This window comes from Heliangelus exortis, chromosome 1, assembly GCF_036169615.1.
Source record: "Heliangelus exortis chromosome 1, bHelExo1.hap1, whole genome shotgun sequence".
Classification (NCBI taxonomy): Eukaryota; Metazoa; Chordata; class Aves; order Apodiformes; family Trochilidae; genus Heliangelus; species Heliangelus exortis.
This window is the reverse complement of record NC_092422.1, coordinates 133506283-133527174: the sequence shown is the minus strand read 5'-3', so window position 1 is coordinate 133527174 and position 20892 is coordinate 133506283. Positions and strand designations below refer to the sequence as shown.

At 38.7% G+C, this 20892-nt stretch overlaps 1 protein-coding gene across 5 annotated transcripts in view; it reads left to right on the top strand.

Moving 5' to 3' along the window:
- The first annotated feature begins 224 nt into the window (after positions 1-224).
- Positions 225-20892, top strand: part of KCNC2 (potassium voltage-gated channel subfamily C member 2) — an 86582-nt gene continuing 65914 nt past the window's right edge. For all 5 annotated transcript variants that reach the window (XM_071767118.1, XM_071767108.1, XM_071767139.1 and 2 more), the window contains exon 1: positions 225-1068. In XM_071767118.1, coding sequence (XP_071623219.1) covers positions 412-1068 — 657 coding nt within the window. In that variant the 5' untranslated portion in view covers positions 225-411. The remainder of the gene's footprint in view (positions 1069-20892) is intronic.

Genomic DNA, 20892 nt, shown 5'->3' with positions numbered 1-20892 from the left:
AGGAACGGCAGTGCCATTTCGATAGCCTGCTTTGTGGGGAAGCGGGAGGAGAGTCGCGGGCGAGCAGGAGGGAGAGTCCCCTGCCAGAGGTGCGCAGCGGTGCTGCCCGGTAGTGGGTGGCCGGGCGGTAGCGGCGGCACTGGGAGGGAGGGCTCTCCCGGCGGTATGGGGCGCCGAGATAGGAGGGATGTAGAGGGCTGGGGAAGAGTAGATACAGCCCCTCCCAACCCTCCCGTGGTGGGGGGGGAGGCTTCTCCTTGATTTGTTCTTTCCGTTTGCATTTCAGGCGGAAGGTCGTCCCTTCGCGGACCTGCCCACGACCGGGTGCCCCCCCCACCTCTCCCGACTCGCCCTCCCATCGCCACCGTTGCCGCCTCCTGCGACCTCCCCAGTCATGTCCGGCCCCGAGCGATGGGGAAGCTCGAGGACAACGAGAGGGTGATCCTCAACGTGGGGGGCACGCGGCACGAGACCTACCGCAGCACCCTGAAGACCCTGCCAGGGACCCGCCTGGCCCTGCTTGCTTGCGAGTCCCAGAGCGAGTCCCCAGGAGGCGAGGAGTCGCCGCCGCCTCTCCCCAACCCAGCGCCGCGGGCAGGCGGTTGCCCAGAGCTTGACAGCGGCTGCAGCCCCCGGGGCAGCGGAGGCGCCGCCACTGCCGGCAGCGAGTTCTTCTTCGACCGGCACCCGGGTGTCTTCGCCTATGTGCTCAACTACTACCGCACCGGCAAGCTGCACTGCCCCGCCGACGTCTGCGGGCCGCTCTTCGAGGAGGAGCTGGCCTTCTGGGGCATCGATGAGACCGACGTGGAGCCCTGCTGCTGGATGACCTACCGCCAGCACCGCGACGCCGAGGAGGCCCTCGACATCTTCGAGGCGCCGGACCTACTGACAGGAGAGCTGCCTCCCGACGGCGACGACGACGACGACGACGACGTCCTGGCCGCCAAGAGGCTAGGCATCGAGGACGTGGCGGCCACCGCCGAGGGCAAGGGTGGGCGCTGGCGGCGGCTGCAGCCCCGTGTCTGGGCGCTTTTCGAGGACCCCTATTCCTCGCGGGCTGCTAGGGTAAGCACTGTCGGACAGTGCACCTGCCCAGGGCGAGCCACAGGGGTGGCGAAGGGGTGTCTGGGGTGTGCATGTCGTGGTCCCCTGCGCGGGAGGCAGGCATATGCTGTTATTGTGGCTTGCTTACCCCCTGTCCTAGACAGGGTGTGGGAGTGCTGCTGGCTCGGAGACGCACTTGCTTGTGTGGGCAGGAACAGCCACAGGGTACCCTTGTCCTTTCTGAGGGTTCACACCGAGTTACCTCTAGTACTGGGGCAGCTGGCACTATGTGGAGGCCATCATCTCTGCCCCAGCTGTCAGAGGTCTTGGGTTTGGGGTGAAGTGGTGACAGTAGTGCAGGAGAGAAGGCCAGCTAGCCCTTTCCCGACTTCACTTTGTCTGCACTAGGAGGGGATCTGAGTTCCACAAACTAAGTGTGAATGGGGTCACCCTGGCTCTCCATCCATTGATTTCTCAGGATGACTATCACTGACTTTCTGACTGAGGATATGGGTATGAGGCAGTAAATGATCCTTCTGTGTTTCTGTTACCTAGAGGAGGATTTTTGGGTTTTGACTGACTGCTTTCTGCTTTTGACTATGACGTGGATATTAGTTATGTCTTTTAGCTGTGGTTTTAGTTGTGGCTGTCAGCAGTGATCAGGGTTCACTTTCTAACTCCAGGGCTTTGGAGCAAACAAATTGTTGTAATTCCTTTGAGAGAAATATTCAGTGGTGCTTCAAATTTAATAGTGAGAAAAGTGACTGTCAGCAAATCCTGTCTGTGACAGATGAAACAGAAAAACTTGTAACTGGAAATACTTGATTTTAAAATCATGATAATTGTTTCTCAACGTGTTTACTAGGATTCCCTGTGAAACATTCAGAGCTAAGCCTCATCCTGAAAACCTATGGTTGTGGTGGGTGCCATCTCCCCCTCAGTCCTACTGATTTTACTGGCAGCCTCCTAGATATGACTGTAAGTGTGTGGTTAAGTAACTTATGAGTAGTACCCCATGGCCAGATGCAGTTTCTGTGAAAGTTAGCAATTCCTGTGAGCTTATGGAGATAAGTTAAATGTAAAGCAAAATTCCTTGTAGTTACTACTGTCACTTGCTGAGTGCAAGTGTTGTTTGTTTTTGAAGGTTGCCCTCCAATTTGTTTTCCCTTGACAACTGGCTCTAGCTGGTATTCGAAATACATTTTTAATAGAGGATTTGATCTAAAGAAAAACTACAAGAAGCATCTATCTTAGCTCATCAGTGACATACCCACATTGCATACATCTCAGCTCTCTTAATCCTAAGGAAAGTTTGACTGTCAGTTACCTGACAAAACAGTAGTGCTCGTGATGATTGCCTGCAGCTTGTCTTTCACCTACTGTTTTGTGGAAAGTTGCTGACTGTCAAATTTACAGCTTTTACAATAGGAAATCTTTCCATGGGAGAACTGAGGAGTGTGCAGTAAATGTAAAATGGAAGATAGGCATGCTGACTGCAATTACTCCCTGGCATTGTAATTGTCACTTGGGTTTTCAGTCCACTCTTTGAATGAACCTGTAGACGCTTGCTTTCCAAATCTTCTATTTCTGCAAGACCATCCTGAACTGTCAGTAGCTCTGGTAAAGTTTTTTTTCAAGTTGGCAAAATAAATGCCTTAATTAACACTGCAATAGAAAATAGCAACATGGCAATGTTAATCTCTTAGAATATAAGGTATTTACTGTTTTATCACTTTAAAACTGCTTTAAAACATTAGATTCTTATTTCAAACCCAGGCAGCCAGAGTAAGGCAATGTCAGAGCTGTGACAACAGCGTCTAAGTCAGTGGTTTTATTTGAGGCCTTTGCTCTGTACCTGGATCTTTGAGGTAGGGAGACAACTTTGAGAATTGCTGGCAAGTTTTAAAGCACTGAGTAAATTTATATTTAAGGGCTAGTACGCACTTAGTAAGCACTCTTGAACAGAGTATTTTAAGGAGATGGTAACCTTGGTTTGGAACTGATACGTAACTATCAATTCAGTGTTTTCCCACACCTGAAACAAAGACATTGTTTTCTGAGTATTCTGGCAATTACACTTCTGTGTTAGCTGAAATGATGACTGACTATAAGAACATTTGAATGAAAGCCTGGCTTTATTGAAATCAAGACTAAACTCTGTTAGCATCAATCTTTGCCTCATAGTTAGCTACTGACTCATATGCCACTTAGATTATGTTGAGGCTGCTTTGCCGTAAAGTTTCTTAATAACTGTGGTAATTATTTTTTTAGCATTGCTGCCTGTTTTAACTTCAGCAATGCCTTTTCTGCGAAGTATGGTGAGGATAAAAATGAGATATTTTATATTAATGAAATAGTACTTAATATTTGGTTTTTTTATTATTCTAAGCTCTGATCTCTAAAAATAGAAATATTTAGAAATTCATATATAGGTTGCCATGGTAACCTATTGGGGGATAGTGCATGCACAAGATTATTCTAGCAAGACCATTCCGTGATGTTATATAAATAGTGAAACTAGTTTGTTGACAAGGAGGTTTACTTTATTTAAGACTCTAAAAAAAATTTCAACTTTGAGTGTATGCAGTTTGATATTTAGATAGCGGCATCTACTAAATAAGATTTTTGTGGCAAAAAATGTAATCCATGTATGTACAATTGCTTTGAAACCTGCAACATTTCTTTGTTTCTCAAATTCTCAGGAGTACGTCTGAATGTTATTTCTGTTTTCATTTTATTGTTTTGGGTTTCATAGGCTGTGAAATGAAGTTAAAGAGTACACAAATACTCCTTTCACTCCAGGCTTAATAGAGCCATCATTCACAAACTGCTATTTGACAGAATACTATTATGTAGATGTAGAAAGCTAGTGGCATAAGAGGCTTTCATAGGAGGAGAAACATTGGGCAACTAAATATTCCAGTGCATTGATTAAAACATCTCTGAGACAGACAAGATTCAGATCTTACCTGAATCAAGCAAGTGTTGTGAGTTTTGCTAGTTAATATCCATAAGCAGCCTGAGCCTGCTGTTGTCAGCAGCTGAAAGCAAGTCACTCAAAGCTTTTTCTGTATGGTCTCTATCATAATTACTTAGTTTACAATGGAAGGATAAAAACTAATCAGCAAGTATGTGGAAAGTTTGCTGTAAGTAGTCACTGAAATGCCCATAAAACCTCAAAAGCCTTGCAGTCCAGGCATTAAGATACTTATGCCTTGAAAGTGTTCACAGAAATACTGATCTTATCCTACTTCATCATGATATGAGGAGCAGGACTTGAATAGTGAGCGGTATTGTTGGATAGAAATACGGAGTTCTCATCTCCATAAAGGCACATTGTCAGAGACTCAGCTCACTGTCCTGTGAACACTGTCCAGTGTGACAGCTACACTGGCTTTGAACATACAGTGAAGACAGTTGTAGGAAAAATCAGCTGAAATAAGCAAGATAGTAGAGGAAGAAATTATGATTTTCACATTCCCTCAAAAGGCGAAAGGTGCATAAATCATAATGAAGAACATTTTGATGGACTTGATGATCTCTGAGGTCCCTTCCAACCCAGCTAATTCTATGATTTTTATCGGAAAAACTTATAGTTTTATGTGGTGGGTTGTTTGCAATTTCTTCAGGTGTCTAGCTACCTGTTGTGTGCTGTTGTAAATGGCTGGAGCAGCTTATATTTTTAGGGCTTTGGCTGTTCATGATGCAACATTTTTTTTTTTTTTTTTTGTGGAAGCAGCATGGCTGGTATAGTTTGAGATAGAGTGAATGGGGTAATGAAGATATGTTAAACTCAGAATATATGTTTGTAGATTAATAGTTCATAGCAAAGTTTATTTGATTGCTTAACAAATTGTAAGGCCCTTTAATTTAGAAGTGGAAATCTTTACTCCTTGTGTTTTATTCCACGTGAAAACAAAGTAGAATTTAGATGTTACCATCTAACAATTTCTGAGTTGTGCAGACATCTATCTGAAGAGGATACAAAGAAAACATTAAGTGTTGATTAAGGATCTGCAAAGAGTGTATTACTTTTTACGTGTTGGTGATCAAGGTGCAGAATTTATTTTTAATTGGGAAAGGAGTCCATTAGTTTTAAATGGTGAAAACCAATTATTCTTCTTGAAGAATTTAGCCTATGGGACCTGTCAGTTTTAAAGAAACTACAGTATTTTTCCTAATGACCAAAACCATAATGCATCACTGTTACAGATGTTCACAGACTCTGTAGTTTCATGCCATGCATACATTGGCTAAGTAGATCTCATTGTAAACATTTTTTTATTAATTTACTTCTGGCATGCTGGCTTTTAAAAGTTTTAATTGGAAATTGTAGCTTAATAATTGATGTATGGAACATAAACTAGCTTGATCTACCTTAAATGTAGATGATCTCTGGTGGTGCTGAGTGAGATAAAATCAAAAAAGATTTCTACCTCCTGAACTTCTGCTTTTTCCTCTACAGCTGTTCTGCCTGATGCTGATAGTGTTTCCATGGAAACAAGCTAGCTCTTGGCTTCCTCTAACCATTCAGAACTGCCTTCTTGCTGTCACTTATTCATTGGGGAAAAGCATATTGTCGTGACTTTGACATAAGTGCCACAGAGATGATCTGTCCTATCATTTCAGAAACAGTTGCTGTTATGTACACACACATGCATATAGCCGGAGTGTTTTTCCAATGACCCCAAAATAATTTTGTCAGCGGATTAAGGCTGAATTTGCTTTGGTATGCCTGGAAGTGGAAATTGGCCTAACAAACACAGCTCTAGATAATAATGGTGTGCAAAGTGGTTTTGGTTGAGGAATCTGGCAGACCATGTTCCTTTCCTTTACGTAGCAAATACACAATGTACTATCCGTCACATTTGTTTAGTGGTAAAATTCTGGTTTGCTTTGGGGACGAGAAATGATCTTCACACCGATTAAGATGGTGGTGAAAGAAATAGCCCACAACTTCTGGTGAATATTGTATAGGTTTCTACGCTACTATCAGATGAGCTATTCCATTATCATGCAGCTGTCATGTGATGCAGTCAGAATATGAAAAAAAGTCACATAAGAAAACTGGTAACTGTGAGGTCCCAATTTTGCTGGTTTTGGTGAGTTTGTGTTGAGTCATAATCATGGGAGTTCAGAACTTGGACTGATCCCAAGTCCTTGATTGGTTTCCTTTGCTTCAAGAAAGCTTCAAGATAATTTAAGGGAAGTTTTATAGAAACTTGATTGTTCTTTCCTCCCCTAGTGACCATTGGGAGAAAGAAGCTGTTCTCTTCCTATGAAGTTGCCTTGCAGTGGGGTAGAAGGAGAGGAACAAAAGCATCCCTTTATAAATGTTTAATGGTTTAGTAATTTCTTATGAAGTGCTGTTCAGTTGTTTTAAGATGGAAGACTCAAGTTATTATCAATTGCTGTTCCAGTGCTGTTCATTTCTCCACAGATTCCTCCTGCTTGTCCTGTACTTCAGAATTTTGGCTCATCTTGGGGAGGCATGGCTTCCTTCAGCCACAGTTGGGAAGAAATGGTATATGCTCTCTATATTTAGCACCTGATGGGGATAGTGTGTTTCCTTTTGACTCTCCTCACTAAACTCTTATTTAGACCTCAGTGATCCAGTGTAGAAACTTGTGGGAATTTCTGCAGGTTTGTTTGTTGTTTGGTGTAATGTTGTTGGGGTTTTTTTTTCTGTGAAAATAGTTAAGTAAAATACAGAGATGGTAATATTTGGAATATCAGCCTATCGGTTGTCATTCTGCTTAGCATGTTTCTTAACAGTGATAAGGTTTCTTTACACACACTCATTCTTTTACAAGCACATACCCATTTAAGTATAAATGAGTAATTGCATTGGAATAAATAATTGCATTTAAAGCAATTCTAAGCAAAGCTATTCAAGAAGTTTTTGTGAGGAGCAAATAGGAGAGCACTCCTGCTTTACTCCACTCTTACTTTACCTGTGTTATTCTTTACGAAGAAGCTTTCTTATGGTGTAAGGGCTGAAACATGAGGATTTTTCACAAATCAGAAATAATTTAAAGTGATGAATATAATAGACAATTATAGGAGCATGTATTAATATATTAATACAAACTTAGCATTGGCAATATTTATCAACATGATAAATAAGCATTCAATTTTTCTTCCCTATCCTGACAAACATATGTATATGTTGGTCTAACTGAATGGTAATTTTGTCTGCTGTAGAAACAGCTGTAGAGAATGAACCTGTCTTATAACACTCGTCTTTTTAGGTCTAAAAGTGTGTTATTAACATCTTTGTCGATACTTCATAAAGACTAAAGCATTTTTGAAGGACAAACTCCACTTACATCTGTGAATCAGTAATAGTAAAAATAGAATGCCATCTAACCACATGGAATACAATTTACTGTTTTTTTGACTGAAGTGGTGACTTGAAGCTAAAAATCTAAATTATCCAATTATATTTAAAACCAGGTGTTGCTTCCCCACGCCCCACCAGTTGAAAATTCTGAGAAGTAGCTGTAGTTTTGGCCTTTTTTACTAATACATTAATTATTGCAGTGGTGCAGAAATTCACTACTTTTTGCAGATGCCTTTTTATAATTTCTTAGTGGTTTCTAGGTGAACCTTAGATATTGGATATTTGATGTGCTCCTGCAAAATGCTGTAGATGGAGTACAGTCTCTTACCCCCATGCTGAATAATGTGGTAAAATTAATTTCTATGTATTAAATATACTACACAATATCATCTAGCCTTACTTCTGAAGTAAGTATAGTTTTTTAAGCATTTCTTTTCATTAGCGTATAGCATACTAAAGTATATTTTTTCACTATGCCAACCCTTTGAAAAAGAGACACTATCCCTTGAAATTTGTTTGTTTTGAGAATTTGTACAGTGATGGCTCTATAGGAGTATCTTCTTTTTAATAGTCTAATCCTTATCTTAAGAGAAGTAATTCTTCTTTAGGAATGACCTCCATCACACTAAAATGCTTGCTTTGATAAAAGCACAAGGCTACTCCAATAGTAGTGGTCTGATAGTAGATGGGATTTTAGAACAACAGAAGTCAAATGCTGAAACTCAAGTAATGGCTGAGAAAATTCCTTAAGTGAATTGCATCAGAGAAGATTAAGTCAGTATAATGAAAAAGAAGGCTGCATATCAGTGCTGTGAAATTCTGTATATGCAGTGTTGCAATAATGAGGAGCACAGACTGGGTTGTTGAGTTTGCAAGGGAGCTGCGTTGGTGTTTGTGCTTCACCATCCCCACTGTCATCCCTCTGGCTGGTGCTCTTAAGTAGAGGAAAGAATAATGACTTCTAATCATATTTCTGTCAGCCTACTTAATTTCTCAGACCATAAAGGTTCACAACATATGTTAGGCTTTTATATGCTGTCTATGATAAGATTGAGGGTAATCAAGGATATAGGAATTATTATTTTATATGAAGCCTGTGCAATAACATGGGGTTTTTTGGTTTTTTTTTTTTTTTTACAGTACTGCTAAAAAATTATTCCAGGATTATGTAGAGGATATTTTTACAGTATATAAACATACAGTATTTAAAAATTCTCTATGCTTTTCCAGTGACTTGTCTATTTTATCTTTGTCATTGGCAGCTGGTAATACTTTACCCATATGAATAGCAATTAGTTTTAATAACTAGTTTCAAGAGTATTTTAATTTTCACAGGATAACAACTGCTAAGTGTTGAAAAATATATTAACTTATGTGGAAAATGTCATCCTTTAAATCATCTTAACTGTTACACAGGTTTTTTTTTTTCTGACAAGCATTTTGAGGTATTCTAAGTTTATTCCAGATATGGTTTGGAGAAGAACCTTACTTTTCTTACTAGTTTCTGGTCACATTTGGGAAAAGAATTTTCTTGTATTTTCAGTACTAGGCCCTTCAGTTTTCTATTTTAATTTTAGTATATTATTGGTTTGCAAGCACATCTGGATTTTACTTTGAACATTCTTGCATTAGCCTGGGTAATTATTTAAACAAATTTATGTAAAAAAACTCCATGAGTACTGAACTTCTCTACAGCTTCCTGAGGAGGGGAAGTGGAGAGGGAGGTGCTGCTCTCTCCCTGCTATCCAGAGATAGGACACCCAGGGATGGTTCAGATCTGATCTGGGGGAGGTTTAGACTGGACTTAAAAGGAAGGCTTCTCTACCAAGAGCGTGGTCAAACACTGTAACAGGTTTTCCAGAAATGTGGTCAATGCTCCAAGCCTATCAGTGTCTAAAAGGCATTTGGACGAAGTCACCAGTAACATGCTTTAACTTGGTTAGCCCTGAATTGTTCAGGCATTTGGACCAGATGATCATTGTAGGTCCCTTCCCACTGAAATAGTCTAAGCCTATTCTAAATAAGTATGTTCAGCTATTCCAATATTTATTCACTTGCAATGGCAATGAGATCCTTTTTTTTAATGATTATGGTGTTTCATATTTTAATGTTTTAAAAAATGTAGTAAAGAGTAGTTTTTTAGAAATATAAAAAATTATAATAAATTACATCAACAGCTTTTTTTTTGTTGGTTTTTTGTTTTTTTGGTTTTTTTTTTTCTGGTAGAAATCAAGGGATAGGATTTTAGTGTAGGTATGGAATACCAGCTCTGTACTGTCTGTTCGTTTTCTGATAAAACTTCATATTTAACAAACTGATTTAAACACATTTGGCTAGTAAATTTTTTTACTGTCTATCTTTGAGGCTATTTGAATAGTTTCAGATTTGAGAATTGAGGCTTTTGACATCAGGATGGAGTTATTTTCCTGCTTGCCTAGGTGGTATCCCTTTGCAGCTTGAAGAAAGAAATAGTCATGTTTGTAGTTTGTCTCTAAAGCAGGCATGTAAAGCTGATGCTGCAGTGAACTGGGAATGATCAACAGAATTGGTTTGATACATTGAAGCTACAGGGTCTTCTTGGTTAGTTATTGCATTTTTTAAGTTAGTGCCTCAATAGCAGAACAAATGAGGTGGGGAAATTAAAAGGAGAAAATTACATCATAGTTAAAAATGAGCCATTATGAACTAAAGCAAAGAATTTATTTTCATTTTATTTCTTCATCTGAAGAACAGTTGATCAGATCAGATAGAGAACAGTTCTCTAGGAGAAGGACTTCTGGGTGTTGGTTTATGAGAAGCTCCACATCAGCTGGCAATGTACACTTGCAACCCAGAAAACCAACCATATCCCAAGCTGCATCAAAAGAAGTGTGGCCAGCAGATCAAAGGAGGTGATTCTCCCCATCTGCTCCTCTTTTGTGAGACTGCCCTTGGAGTTCCGTGTTCAGTTCTGGGATTTCCAACACAGAAAGGACGTGGACCTGTTGGACTGAGTCCGGGGGAGAGCCATAAAGAAGATCAGAGGGCTGGAGCACCTCTCCTATGGAGACGGACTGAGAGTGCTAGGGTTGTTCAGCCTGGAGAAGAAAAGGCTCTGAGGACGCCTTATCAGCCTTCCAGAAGGAACTAAAGGAAAGCAACTTTTTACAAGAGAATGTGTAGTGAGAGGAGGATGGATACCAGTTTTAAACTGAAAGAGGGTAGATTTCGCTTAGGAAGAAATTCTTTACTGTGAGGGTGGGGAGACAATAGCACAGATTGCCCAGAAATGTTGTGGATGCCTCTGCCCTGTCGGTGTTCAAGGCTATGGTTGGATGGGGCCTTGAGCAACCTGGTCTAGTGGGAGGTGTCCCTTCCCATGTAGAGGGTTGGAACTAGATGATCTTTAAGGTCCCTTCAAACCCAAATCACTCTATGATCCTGTGATTATTTTGGATTACCACAGTATATCCAGCCAAATCTTAAAACTGGACAAGGCAATTTGTGTTGCATGTGTTGTTTAAGTTATGTTCATAGCTTTAAGAGGATGGAAGATAGGGGTTTTCCTTTAACTGGAGGTTTATCTACTTATTCTTCTTATTGCAGTTGCCATCTCCTTAATCTTTAAGTGCAGAATCAGCTTAGATGTGTTCAAAATTACTTCCTGATGTTTATCACATTTTGGAAGCAGCTACTCTAGTAGATCTTACGGTCTGTAACTATCATTTTATATTTTGTTTGCGAGAAAATATTAGCCACTGCTCATATACATCGAACAAATTGCAGAAGTTAACAGGTTTTATGGTTTAAGCGAATTACACGGTTTATTTCAGGAGAAAAAGTGACACCATTCTGAAAAGAGAGGTTTCTAATGGGAGAAAAGTTTGCAAGAGGGAAGGTTTTTAAACAAATGAGTCGTCCGGGAAAGGGCTATTAAGAGAAGGGAGCAATTAAGCTTTTAACCCTCTGTTGCCTCGGGGATGTTGGTCACAGGCGAAGCTCCTGGCCTGGTCTGCTATGCTGCTCCGTGTGCCCTGCTGCCGCTTTTCCCGCTGATGTTGCTGATTAGCCCTGTTTTCCTCTGTCTTTTTATTTTGTAAAAAGTTCACTCTTTTCATCAATTATTGCCAGCGGATTGCAAATTTGGTAGCTGGTGTCTTCCCTTTATATTTATATTCCCTTAATATTTATATTTCCTGGAATTATTGTGTTTGCTGTCAATTTGTATTAGATGTCTGGCGGCCAGTATGCTTAGCATTTTATCTTTTCTAATCCTGTCAGAGGAGGGGAAGCTTGTTGATGAAATTTTAGTTTATAGAAATAGGCTTGATAGGGTAAACAGAAGCAGGGGAGCTAGGGTTCTGCTGACTGAAATAAGTGTGATACATTTGAAAAGAGTAAACTAAGGTGGGGAGCCAGAAGAAATGCTGATTCAAGAGGCAAATATTTTTTTCTGTTTCCGATGTGTCCACATAAGTAGGAACAGTAATAGTCTTGCAGCTGGCCTTCACCTCTATCCAGGAGCTGTGACAGCTGCCAGCGTCTCCCCAAACTGCTGTTGGAGGCTCTTAGAGTTGATTCATAGAGACCTGATCCCTTAATCACACCCATAATGCTGCATTTGGTATTGTGCACTGTCACCGAGACAATGACTGGCTGTTCTAATGTTTGTGAATCAATGACCTTTCTACTACTTTCTACTACTTGTAGTCATGTTAGCAGCTTTTCTTTGATCGTGTGCATCACTTATTGAAATGAAAACCCAGCATAACTTCAAAGCTTTTATATTCTCAACAACTTAAAGATATTTGAATTCAACATTTAGTAGCAGAAATGCACCCATTAGTCTCTGCAGAAGTTCAGATGTAGAGTATGTTGAGTTTGTGTTTCATGTAGAGTAACACTGCATTCCTGACAGATTCATGAGATCAAGGCAAATCTCTTTGAAATAATGACTGCTTTTGTTTAAATATCAATATCTACTAGTAGCTAACTTTCTAAAATAGCATGAGGAAAATTATTAAACTCTTCTCTTTTGCTGCTGTTTGTGTACTTCTTGAAAATACAGATCAGGAGGTGTGTATTAGTAATTACAGTGAACAGACGTTGCAAATCTTGTTTACTGGCAATGCAATTTAAAAATAACAAGGTAATTGTTACAGTTTCTACAGTTTTCTAATCATACAGTGAGTAAAATGTTGCTTCTCAAAACCCAAGCCTCATCTCTGAGCAGAAACGTCTCAGGAATAGTGAAAGCTTTTTTTTTTTTTCCTTTTTTCACTCAGTGGACCTATGGTTGGAGTAAACTGGGACTGTGTAGCTATCTGGATAAATGAAGTAATGAGTATGAGGAAATTGTCATATTGATATTTTGTTTGCAGAGCGCAACTTGAAGAGTGGATTCAGAGAAGGAGGCATATATTCTACACCTGAACAATATGGAAAAAAGGAAAACTTGTATTCAGAAAAAAACATTGTCCATTTTGAGAACTGACTGAGACAGAGTCTGCATGGGAGAAGACTCTTCAGTCACATTAGTAAAAATTGCTTTATAGGATGTGAACCCAAGGAGATTGAATTAAGGTGGGGCTTGGCAAAGATACAGTTTGTCAAAGTTTTTGCCCCAAAATTTCCGGTTGGCATTTCTGAAATAAAACATTTCCAGAATTTAATACACCTAAACCAGTGTAATTCTTCTTTCTCATAGATTGCCGAATTGCAAAGAAATTGCAAAGACATTTGGTGTTCCACCTGTGCAGTTAAATTCTGGCAGAACAGAGTACATTAAATGGGAAATACTGGTTTCTCCTTAGAGTTGATCCTGCTACCAATTTGATCTGCAGTATATTAGAAAGATTTTTAAGTATTTTCAATGATCTCATGTTGGTTTTTTGTGTTTTGTAGCTGCTTTCTAAGTGTAGATTGATGGGGAGTCTTAGACACCAGATGTAGGAAGAATGGTGGAGTTTGCAGGCTCTACTTCTAGGGGATACATTTCATTAGACTTAAAAGAAAAAACAAACCAAAACCAAAAAACGCACCAAAAATAAAATCAGGGATAGGACATTGTTTGCTGAGATGGAAGCCTTGGAAAGCAAAGGTATTACCATCAATATTGCTGAAGTGACTTGAAGATCTGCCTGTACAGGTGTCTGGGGTTAGTCTGTTTTGTTTTGTTTTTTTGTTTTTTTTGTTTTTTTTTCCCCCTCCTCCCTTACAAACACGTTCCCAGTTCAGCAGTACAATAATTTTATGTACCAGGGAAACTGTACTGAATTATTACAGGAAATTCATTGATGGTTTAACTGCTGTGTTTCTGTGCTGTTAAGTATATATTAGCTGTGTCTGGCCAAGATTTGAGGGCGTGCTTAAAACACAGGACAGTACTGGCTTAATTAATTCCAGAAGACAGCAAGTGTTAAGTCTGCTGTAATGGTGGACAGGAAAGTAATTTCTTTGTTCAGTTAATTGCTTTGGAATACGATGCATGATAAAGAAGTGAGCTTACTTGGTTTTTTTTCTACCTGAAAGGAACGTTGCCTATAGCCTTGGAAGGGGAAAAGTGCCTGTTTAGGATTTCTTCTGAGGCTTATGAAAACTGCAGAATTCTTCTCTGGTGTGTTGTTGACATAGCTACATAAGGCAGGGTTGGATTTCCACATGATTTCTTCACACAGTAATATTTGACCTTGAAACAATATACAAGATTCTATTTAGAACTGAATCTCAAGCAATAAACCAACTGTGAAGCATTTATTGGGAGAATCAGCTCTGTAAGTCTGCTACATATGCTTTGTGTTCTGTGCATGCACCATGCTGATGTGCAAGTTTTGGCTAAACTGGTTCTGAACCAGGAGTGCATTACAGATCATGTTTCATGTTCACTTTAAAAAACAGATCTTCTGTTACAGGAGTGTAACAAAAAAATGTCGAAGTAGTCCTGTGTAATCCTAGTTGTAATTACAAACTGGTGGTATGGGTGATGAGTTTTGCCCTGAAAAAGCTCATGATAATGAGCTACAGTGCTTTATAAACTGAATTTGGTACTAGATATTAAGAAGGTCTTCCTTCACTGCTGTGGTATTTATTAGAGTGAAAAGTCTAATATGTTGAAAATATTTTCAGGTCTTACCAAGCTAATACCTTGCTTTTTCTAAAGTTGGGAGTTAGTACTACTGTTTGTTTGAATCAAGGATATTCATGTTTAAAAGGAGGACACTGTGCTTCCCACATGAGTCTGGCAAGCCCTGAATCAAGAAATTATTTCCTAGAATATTCAAGGAAACCTGGACAAACTGAGTATTGTCAAATCGATAAGGTAAGTGTGCTAGAAAATTTGAGTGCTCAAGTAAATAGGAAAGCAATCAGAAAAAAAATACATGAAGACCTTGAGGCAAAGGAAAAATCTAATCAGGAGGGGCCAAAAAAAAATGATACATTTGAAATGGTAATTAAATGCAAAGAAAGGCTGGTTAGAGAAGAAAAAAAAGGCCTGTTGGAGGGGGCTTTTTTGTTTGAAGACCACAAAGTAAGGCTTAAGGGACTGGTGTTGCTCTGAAACACAGGTTTTATTGGTTACAGTTACTTCTGGATTTGTTTTATTCTGCTGCCTAGGGAAGAAAAAAAAATACTTGTTTTGCGTGGTGAAAGTATTTGCATTTATCACAGTCCTTAGAAATTTTGCAGCTGATTAGAATAAAGTATTGATGGGTAGAGGAAAAGAAAGAAGGACAGGGAGAATCTTCAATGCCCATTAGTACAGAGCTACACACTCTTGAGCATAATTATGCATCCAGTTCTTTAATTTTGAAAAACAATATATAAAATCTTTCAGTTTGCCAACAATCTCTCTATGGCTGGATCTGAATGGCAGAAATTCAGCATACCTTTATGAGCTTCAGAAAGTGATTCTGTACATGCACTTGCTGCTTTTCTTTTTTTTTTTTCCCTAGTGAGTCAGTTCTCACAGTCTCTACACTTTGACACTGTGCTTGTGCGTAGTTTCTCCATCAAAAGTGGTGCTTGTTCTGCAGTATTTGCAGCTCTTTAGATAGTTGAAGTTAAATGCCTGGAAGTACAGCTTTTATAGTATTAAGATGTAATTACTTTAGACAAAACACTTAAGAGTATGTACCCATGTATACCAATATGATGAATATTATAATACAGTGATTTTAAAGAAAACTAAACAGCGTTTTTTTCAGTTTGTAGAAAAGTGAAAAGTAGGTCGTGTTCAAGATACTAAGATAAATGTTTAGTATTTGAAATTCAGGAAAACCACTAAGTTGAATAGATAATTTTTTTCTTTTATTCCTAGCTTATTCTTTACAAAATAGCTTTGAATAATGTTATCAAAGGGGGACTATACTGTACATTCTGAACTGACACGCTCCAATCAAGTATTTTTCTCCATCTCAAAACTTTCTCTAGGGCTGTTGTTGGAAGAACACTGCTACTACACCAGTAAGAAAGTATCCTAATAAGGCTTTGAGGAACTTCAAATACCAGGTTTTTAAACAAAGAGAACATTTTAATGTTATTGGAGAAGAAGGAAAAGGGGTGAGCCATAGTCCATTGAGAGGTACTCTTCTGCAAAAGTTACATTTATGTTATATTGCCTAGTAATGTTTTCTCTTTTTTTTGGGTTTTTTTTTTTTTTTTTTTTTTTGGATGGAGGGGGAAAGGGAGAGGACCATGAAATATAGCATCAAGAATGGCTTACCTCACCATAAAAGGTGAGGACAACTATGAATGGTGGGGTTGAACTTGTAAAAGAATATGTAAGGGTTTTTTCCTACATTTCCTGTTGCAGGGATTCTGAATGGATGAGAAGTTTAATAAGCATGTTTCCTAAGCTCTTATTCCTCCTTTGATCTTATCTCATGCTTTCCTTTGTTTAAAAGACAAAGTCTAGAAAAAACTGTTAATAAAAAACCCCTCTTTTTAAGGTTTTCTTTGTAACATGGAAATGACTATAGATTTGAGCAAAATCCAGATTTTGACTGCCTTAAAAGCTACCAAAGGCTTTGTAGTAGAGTACCACTTTTTAAAAACTCATATTATGGCAGTAAAATAATTCTTGTGAGATGTCATGTTTATGATTTTATAAAGTATTTTTACATTGACAGCTGTCAGGAATAGGTATTATACTTCATCATTCACTTAAATGTGCCTCCGTGTAATTCTCATACTGCTTAAAGAAGTCATACTTGTGAGTAATCTAGAATCCTTTGCTTGGCTGTAAGAGCCTTATGTTATTTTAAAGAGGAATTTCACAGTGAACTGATTCTGCTATGGGTTGATATCTTAAAGTGGAATCATGGTCCTTGACTGCATCATCAATTTTCTGTCTTAAAAGACAGCACTGCTAATGCTGTTAGCTAATGTTATTTTGACATGAAGAATGAGAGACAATATGAACACAAGAAAAAGTGGCTTGAAATAACATAAAATGCTGTGTTTTTTGACCGCTGGGATACATCTTGTTACTGGTTTTAGGAGACTTATTTTGTATCCACTCGGTTAAGATGAAGATTCTCAGAATAGGGGAAGAAGAGCAGTAAAAACCGAAAATGAAGCTTGAACATTTGTGATGCCTTTTTTCCTGAATTATAAATGATAATAATTAAAGTTTCAGTCTTGACAAACTACTTTTTGTTTATAATGAGACCATTCTACAAAAATTGGAATTATTTTGGAACAAACAGGAGGAAATGGAACAACCAAATATTTATGTTGGTATGTGTGAATGATTTTATGACACCTTCCATCAGAGATTTTCTTTGAAATGTCTTATTGATAATTGTGTAGAAAGGAAAACTCTGCCTAGCTATGCATAGCCAGAAACAGTTCTAGTTCTGCACTAAATTTAGATTTTTTTTTTAAATTCTATATGAATCATCATCTTTGTTTCTTGAGCTTGTTAATTTTTTTCTATTTTTCTGCTTCATTCTTTTTCCCTCTTTATTTATTTTTCCCTCTGTATTTGTTTTTCCCTCTTTATTTGTTTTTCCCTCTTTATTTGTTTTTCCTTCTTTATTTGTTTTTCCCTCTTTATTTGTTTTTCCCTCTTTATTTGTTTTTCCCTCTTTATTTGTTTTTCCCTCTTTATTTGTTTTTCCCTCTTTATTTTTTCATATCACTTGAGGTCTTTTTAAATTTAAGTAACCCATTGCTCCTCTGTAGAAATGTTCATCATCAAGTCTCCATTTGACAAAAGTGGGTCTCTGCCTCTGTAGAGTTAGCAGTATACCTCATGACCTTTTTGATCCTGAAAAACAGAATATGTGGGTAGAGTCCATACACTGTTTGTTTTTTTTTTCCCTTTTAGTGGGTAATGTAAAAAATAATACAAAAATCTCTATGGACTCACAGCTCAGCACTGTTAAATATAATGTTAAATATAATATTCTCTTTTCAAACACTGTTAGACTTACAAACTTAAAACTGCAAGGACAATTGCTCCCATTTTTTTATCCTATCTACAGATCCATGATATTACAGAATCCTCTACACAGTTTCTGTTTGAAAAGTTCTCAGATGTCATGGTATATAACTTCTCAGCTAGGCAGTAAGGAGATGCAATTCATATCACCTAAATTCCTCATCTTGTTAGAGATGCTAGTTAGAGTTATAGGCCTAGATGATTAAAAAGAGGTGAGAGATGCATACATTTGGGTAGAGTAAATCCCCCTTTGACTGTTTTAAATATAATTCTGCTGTATGTGTGACTGAAATAAGTATTGCTTTCTCTTTCAATGTGGTATATTTATTTTCACATGAGCTGTACTACTGAAAAATGAGCAATGTGAAAAGTGGAAAAAGTGAATTGTATTTGTGGCCTAAATACAGACTTGACACTGCTTTAATTAATCTTTTTTTTGCTAAAGCTGATCTACCTAAATCAGGGTAGCAAGCTTATATGAACATGGTTCAATCAGGTTAAGAGTATCCAGTGCCCTTTTAGCTTAGTTTGGGTTCCAAACCAAATTTACTCCACTTTAAGAAAATGCAGCAGAGGCTAGCTGTGATGTAAATAAGTCAGTTTGCAAACCAGTTTTGCTAAATCGGTGCAATTACTGTGTGATTTCTGTCGGCCACTTGTGGTATTAAGGTGTTCAGACTTTCATGAGAGATTCTAAGGAACCACTGTTGTAAGCCTAGAGCTATCCGTTTTGCTCCTGAATGCTTGGTATGCCTGAAATATGCTTGCTTTTGATATGCAGTGCTTTTCTTAAAATTGAATTATTTAAATGATCTTGGGTTGAACTGAGACTCAGCTGCTTGGGTGCTGGCTTCCAAGCCATTCACTGCCTATGTTTAGTACTTACCTGCTCCTACTCCTTCCCTTGGTATCTTTCAGCTGTAACTGTCCTATATAATAAGGAGGGTTTTCAGATTCTGAGAGGGGTGGAACACAGAGGGGTCAATATTGCCTGCCGTTTCCTGCACATACTCTATAAAGGATTAGAGTTAACCTGCTCTCTTCTTGCTTCACTGCTGTTCCCCTGCTCTGCTTTACTGTCAATGGCCACCTCCTCTTCAGAATCCACATTCATGGGATGTGGGAAAGAGCCGTGGAGCCTGGTTGGCCCTGCCACTAGGGGCCCTCAGGCACCCATCCCTGCCAGCACCAAGATCCGGTTGTATATACATATTTGTATGTATTTGTATATTTGATCCTTATCCCATGTGTTACTGCCTTTCCCCTGTTCTCATAAATCTGTTTCAGTTTCAATTTCCAGCTTAAATCTCTTCTCCTTATTCCCCTTTTATTTTCCTTTTGGAAGGTGGAAAGATGGGGGATAATAGAGCACAATTCTGTCCTCTGGTGTTTGGTCTGCCCAAACTCCTAAGCTATGACACCTGTGTGTGTTTTGAACTGTGTGTCAGGAGCCCTTGTATCAGGGGGTTCCTTAGTTGTGATGAGTGATTTCTGTTCCCCACAGCACACCCCAGCTTCTGCCCTTATTAGCTGGAGAATAGAGACTTGGGTGGCTGTGCCACATGACAGAGACAGAGTTTTAAGCCTTTAAGCAGCAAAGGTATTTATTTATGGATCCGGGGAACGCCCAGCTCTCTCTGGACAAAGAGTTCCGAGGGTTAAGGGAAAGGGTTGGGGTATTTATACATTAAAAGGGGAGGTTACATCATCCTTACATACATATTCATGGGATAGCAACATGTAATCATAATATTCATAACAGGCAGAGTCTGGGCGGAGTCGTCTTTTTGGGGATATGTTTCGGGGTCTTTGGGGGTCTTCAGATGAAGTAACGAAGTCTTCCTCAGGGTTGAATTTTTTACTTTTCTTGCTTTCAATGACTTCATCCTCTTGTTAATTTGACCCTTGCAATTATCTTCCCCTTATCTGCTGGTAATGGCAGCCTCATCTGTTTTCCATGCAGGTGTTTACACTCCCCCAGTGCCTAGCTAATCTTGGCGGTGCCAAGATTTATACTTCTAACTATCTCCAAGACAGAAGTTAATCCTGTTAGAGTCTTGACCTGTCTCAGCTGCTTTGTTCACTTCTTTCTCAGTTTAACCCTGAATTCTACTAGTTATGAATACAAAGATATTACAAATTTTAATTCTACATAAAGTAAATTCACACAAACAGCTTGGCCTGATCTACTCTCCTTACAGGAGTTAATCCTGTCAGGATCTTTTCTCTCTTTCATTTATACAGTTGCAATTTTTATTCAGTCTGTGTCTGCATGGGGAAGAGAAATCCCAAACCTTCTCAAGATTAGACCCATGCTTTATATGTATGGGAAGTACTTTCATACATGATATATAGCCTTTAAATGCAGAAATTTCAATAAAAGGTACCTATTAAAATTGTACTGTTAGCACCCTGAATTAGGGAATACTAAAATTCAGCATTTAGTAGTAGCATCATCCTTATGTGTATATTTAAGATGAAAGGTAGTGTTGGGTGATACGGTTCTTGTAGTCAATGAGGACTGTTGCTATCTCCACAGCTTTTTCACCAAACAGTCCCATAATGTAGACATGCTGATAGGTAGCTATTAGTTTGTTCTGTTCTTATATTTCCTTGAAAACTTTGTAATGAACTCATCATCTAATGATCAAGCAATCCAGGGTGATCAAAAGCAAGAATCCCAGTGTGAATTACTTTCATTTGGGATAAATGTGTTTTCTTCTGTGCTCAAGAGGGTTTCCCTTTCTTTGGATTATATCTTATTTTACCTCTGTGGAAGGTGAAAATGTTTTTGTAGTGTTGAAAGTCATAGAGAAAGATGTTATTTTTATAGGGTGTGTTTGAAATAAACAGATTCAGAACTTTTGTAGTTCATGTACTTTCATTTACTTTCATTTGGGATAAATGTGTTTTCTTCTGTGCTCAAGAGGGTTTCCCTTTCTTTGGATTATATCTTATTTTACCTCTGTGGAAGGTGAAAATGTTTTTGTAGTGTTGAAAGTCATAGAGAAAGATGTTATTTTTATAGGGTGTGTTTGAAATAAACAGATTCAGAGATTAAATGAATGATAACATGGTG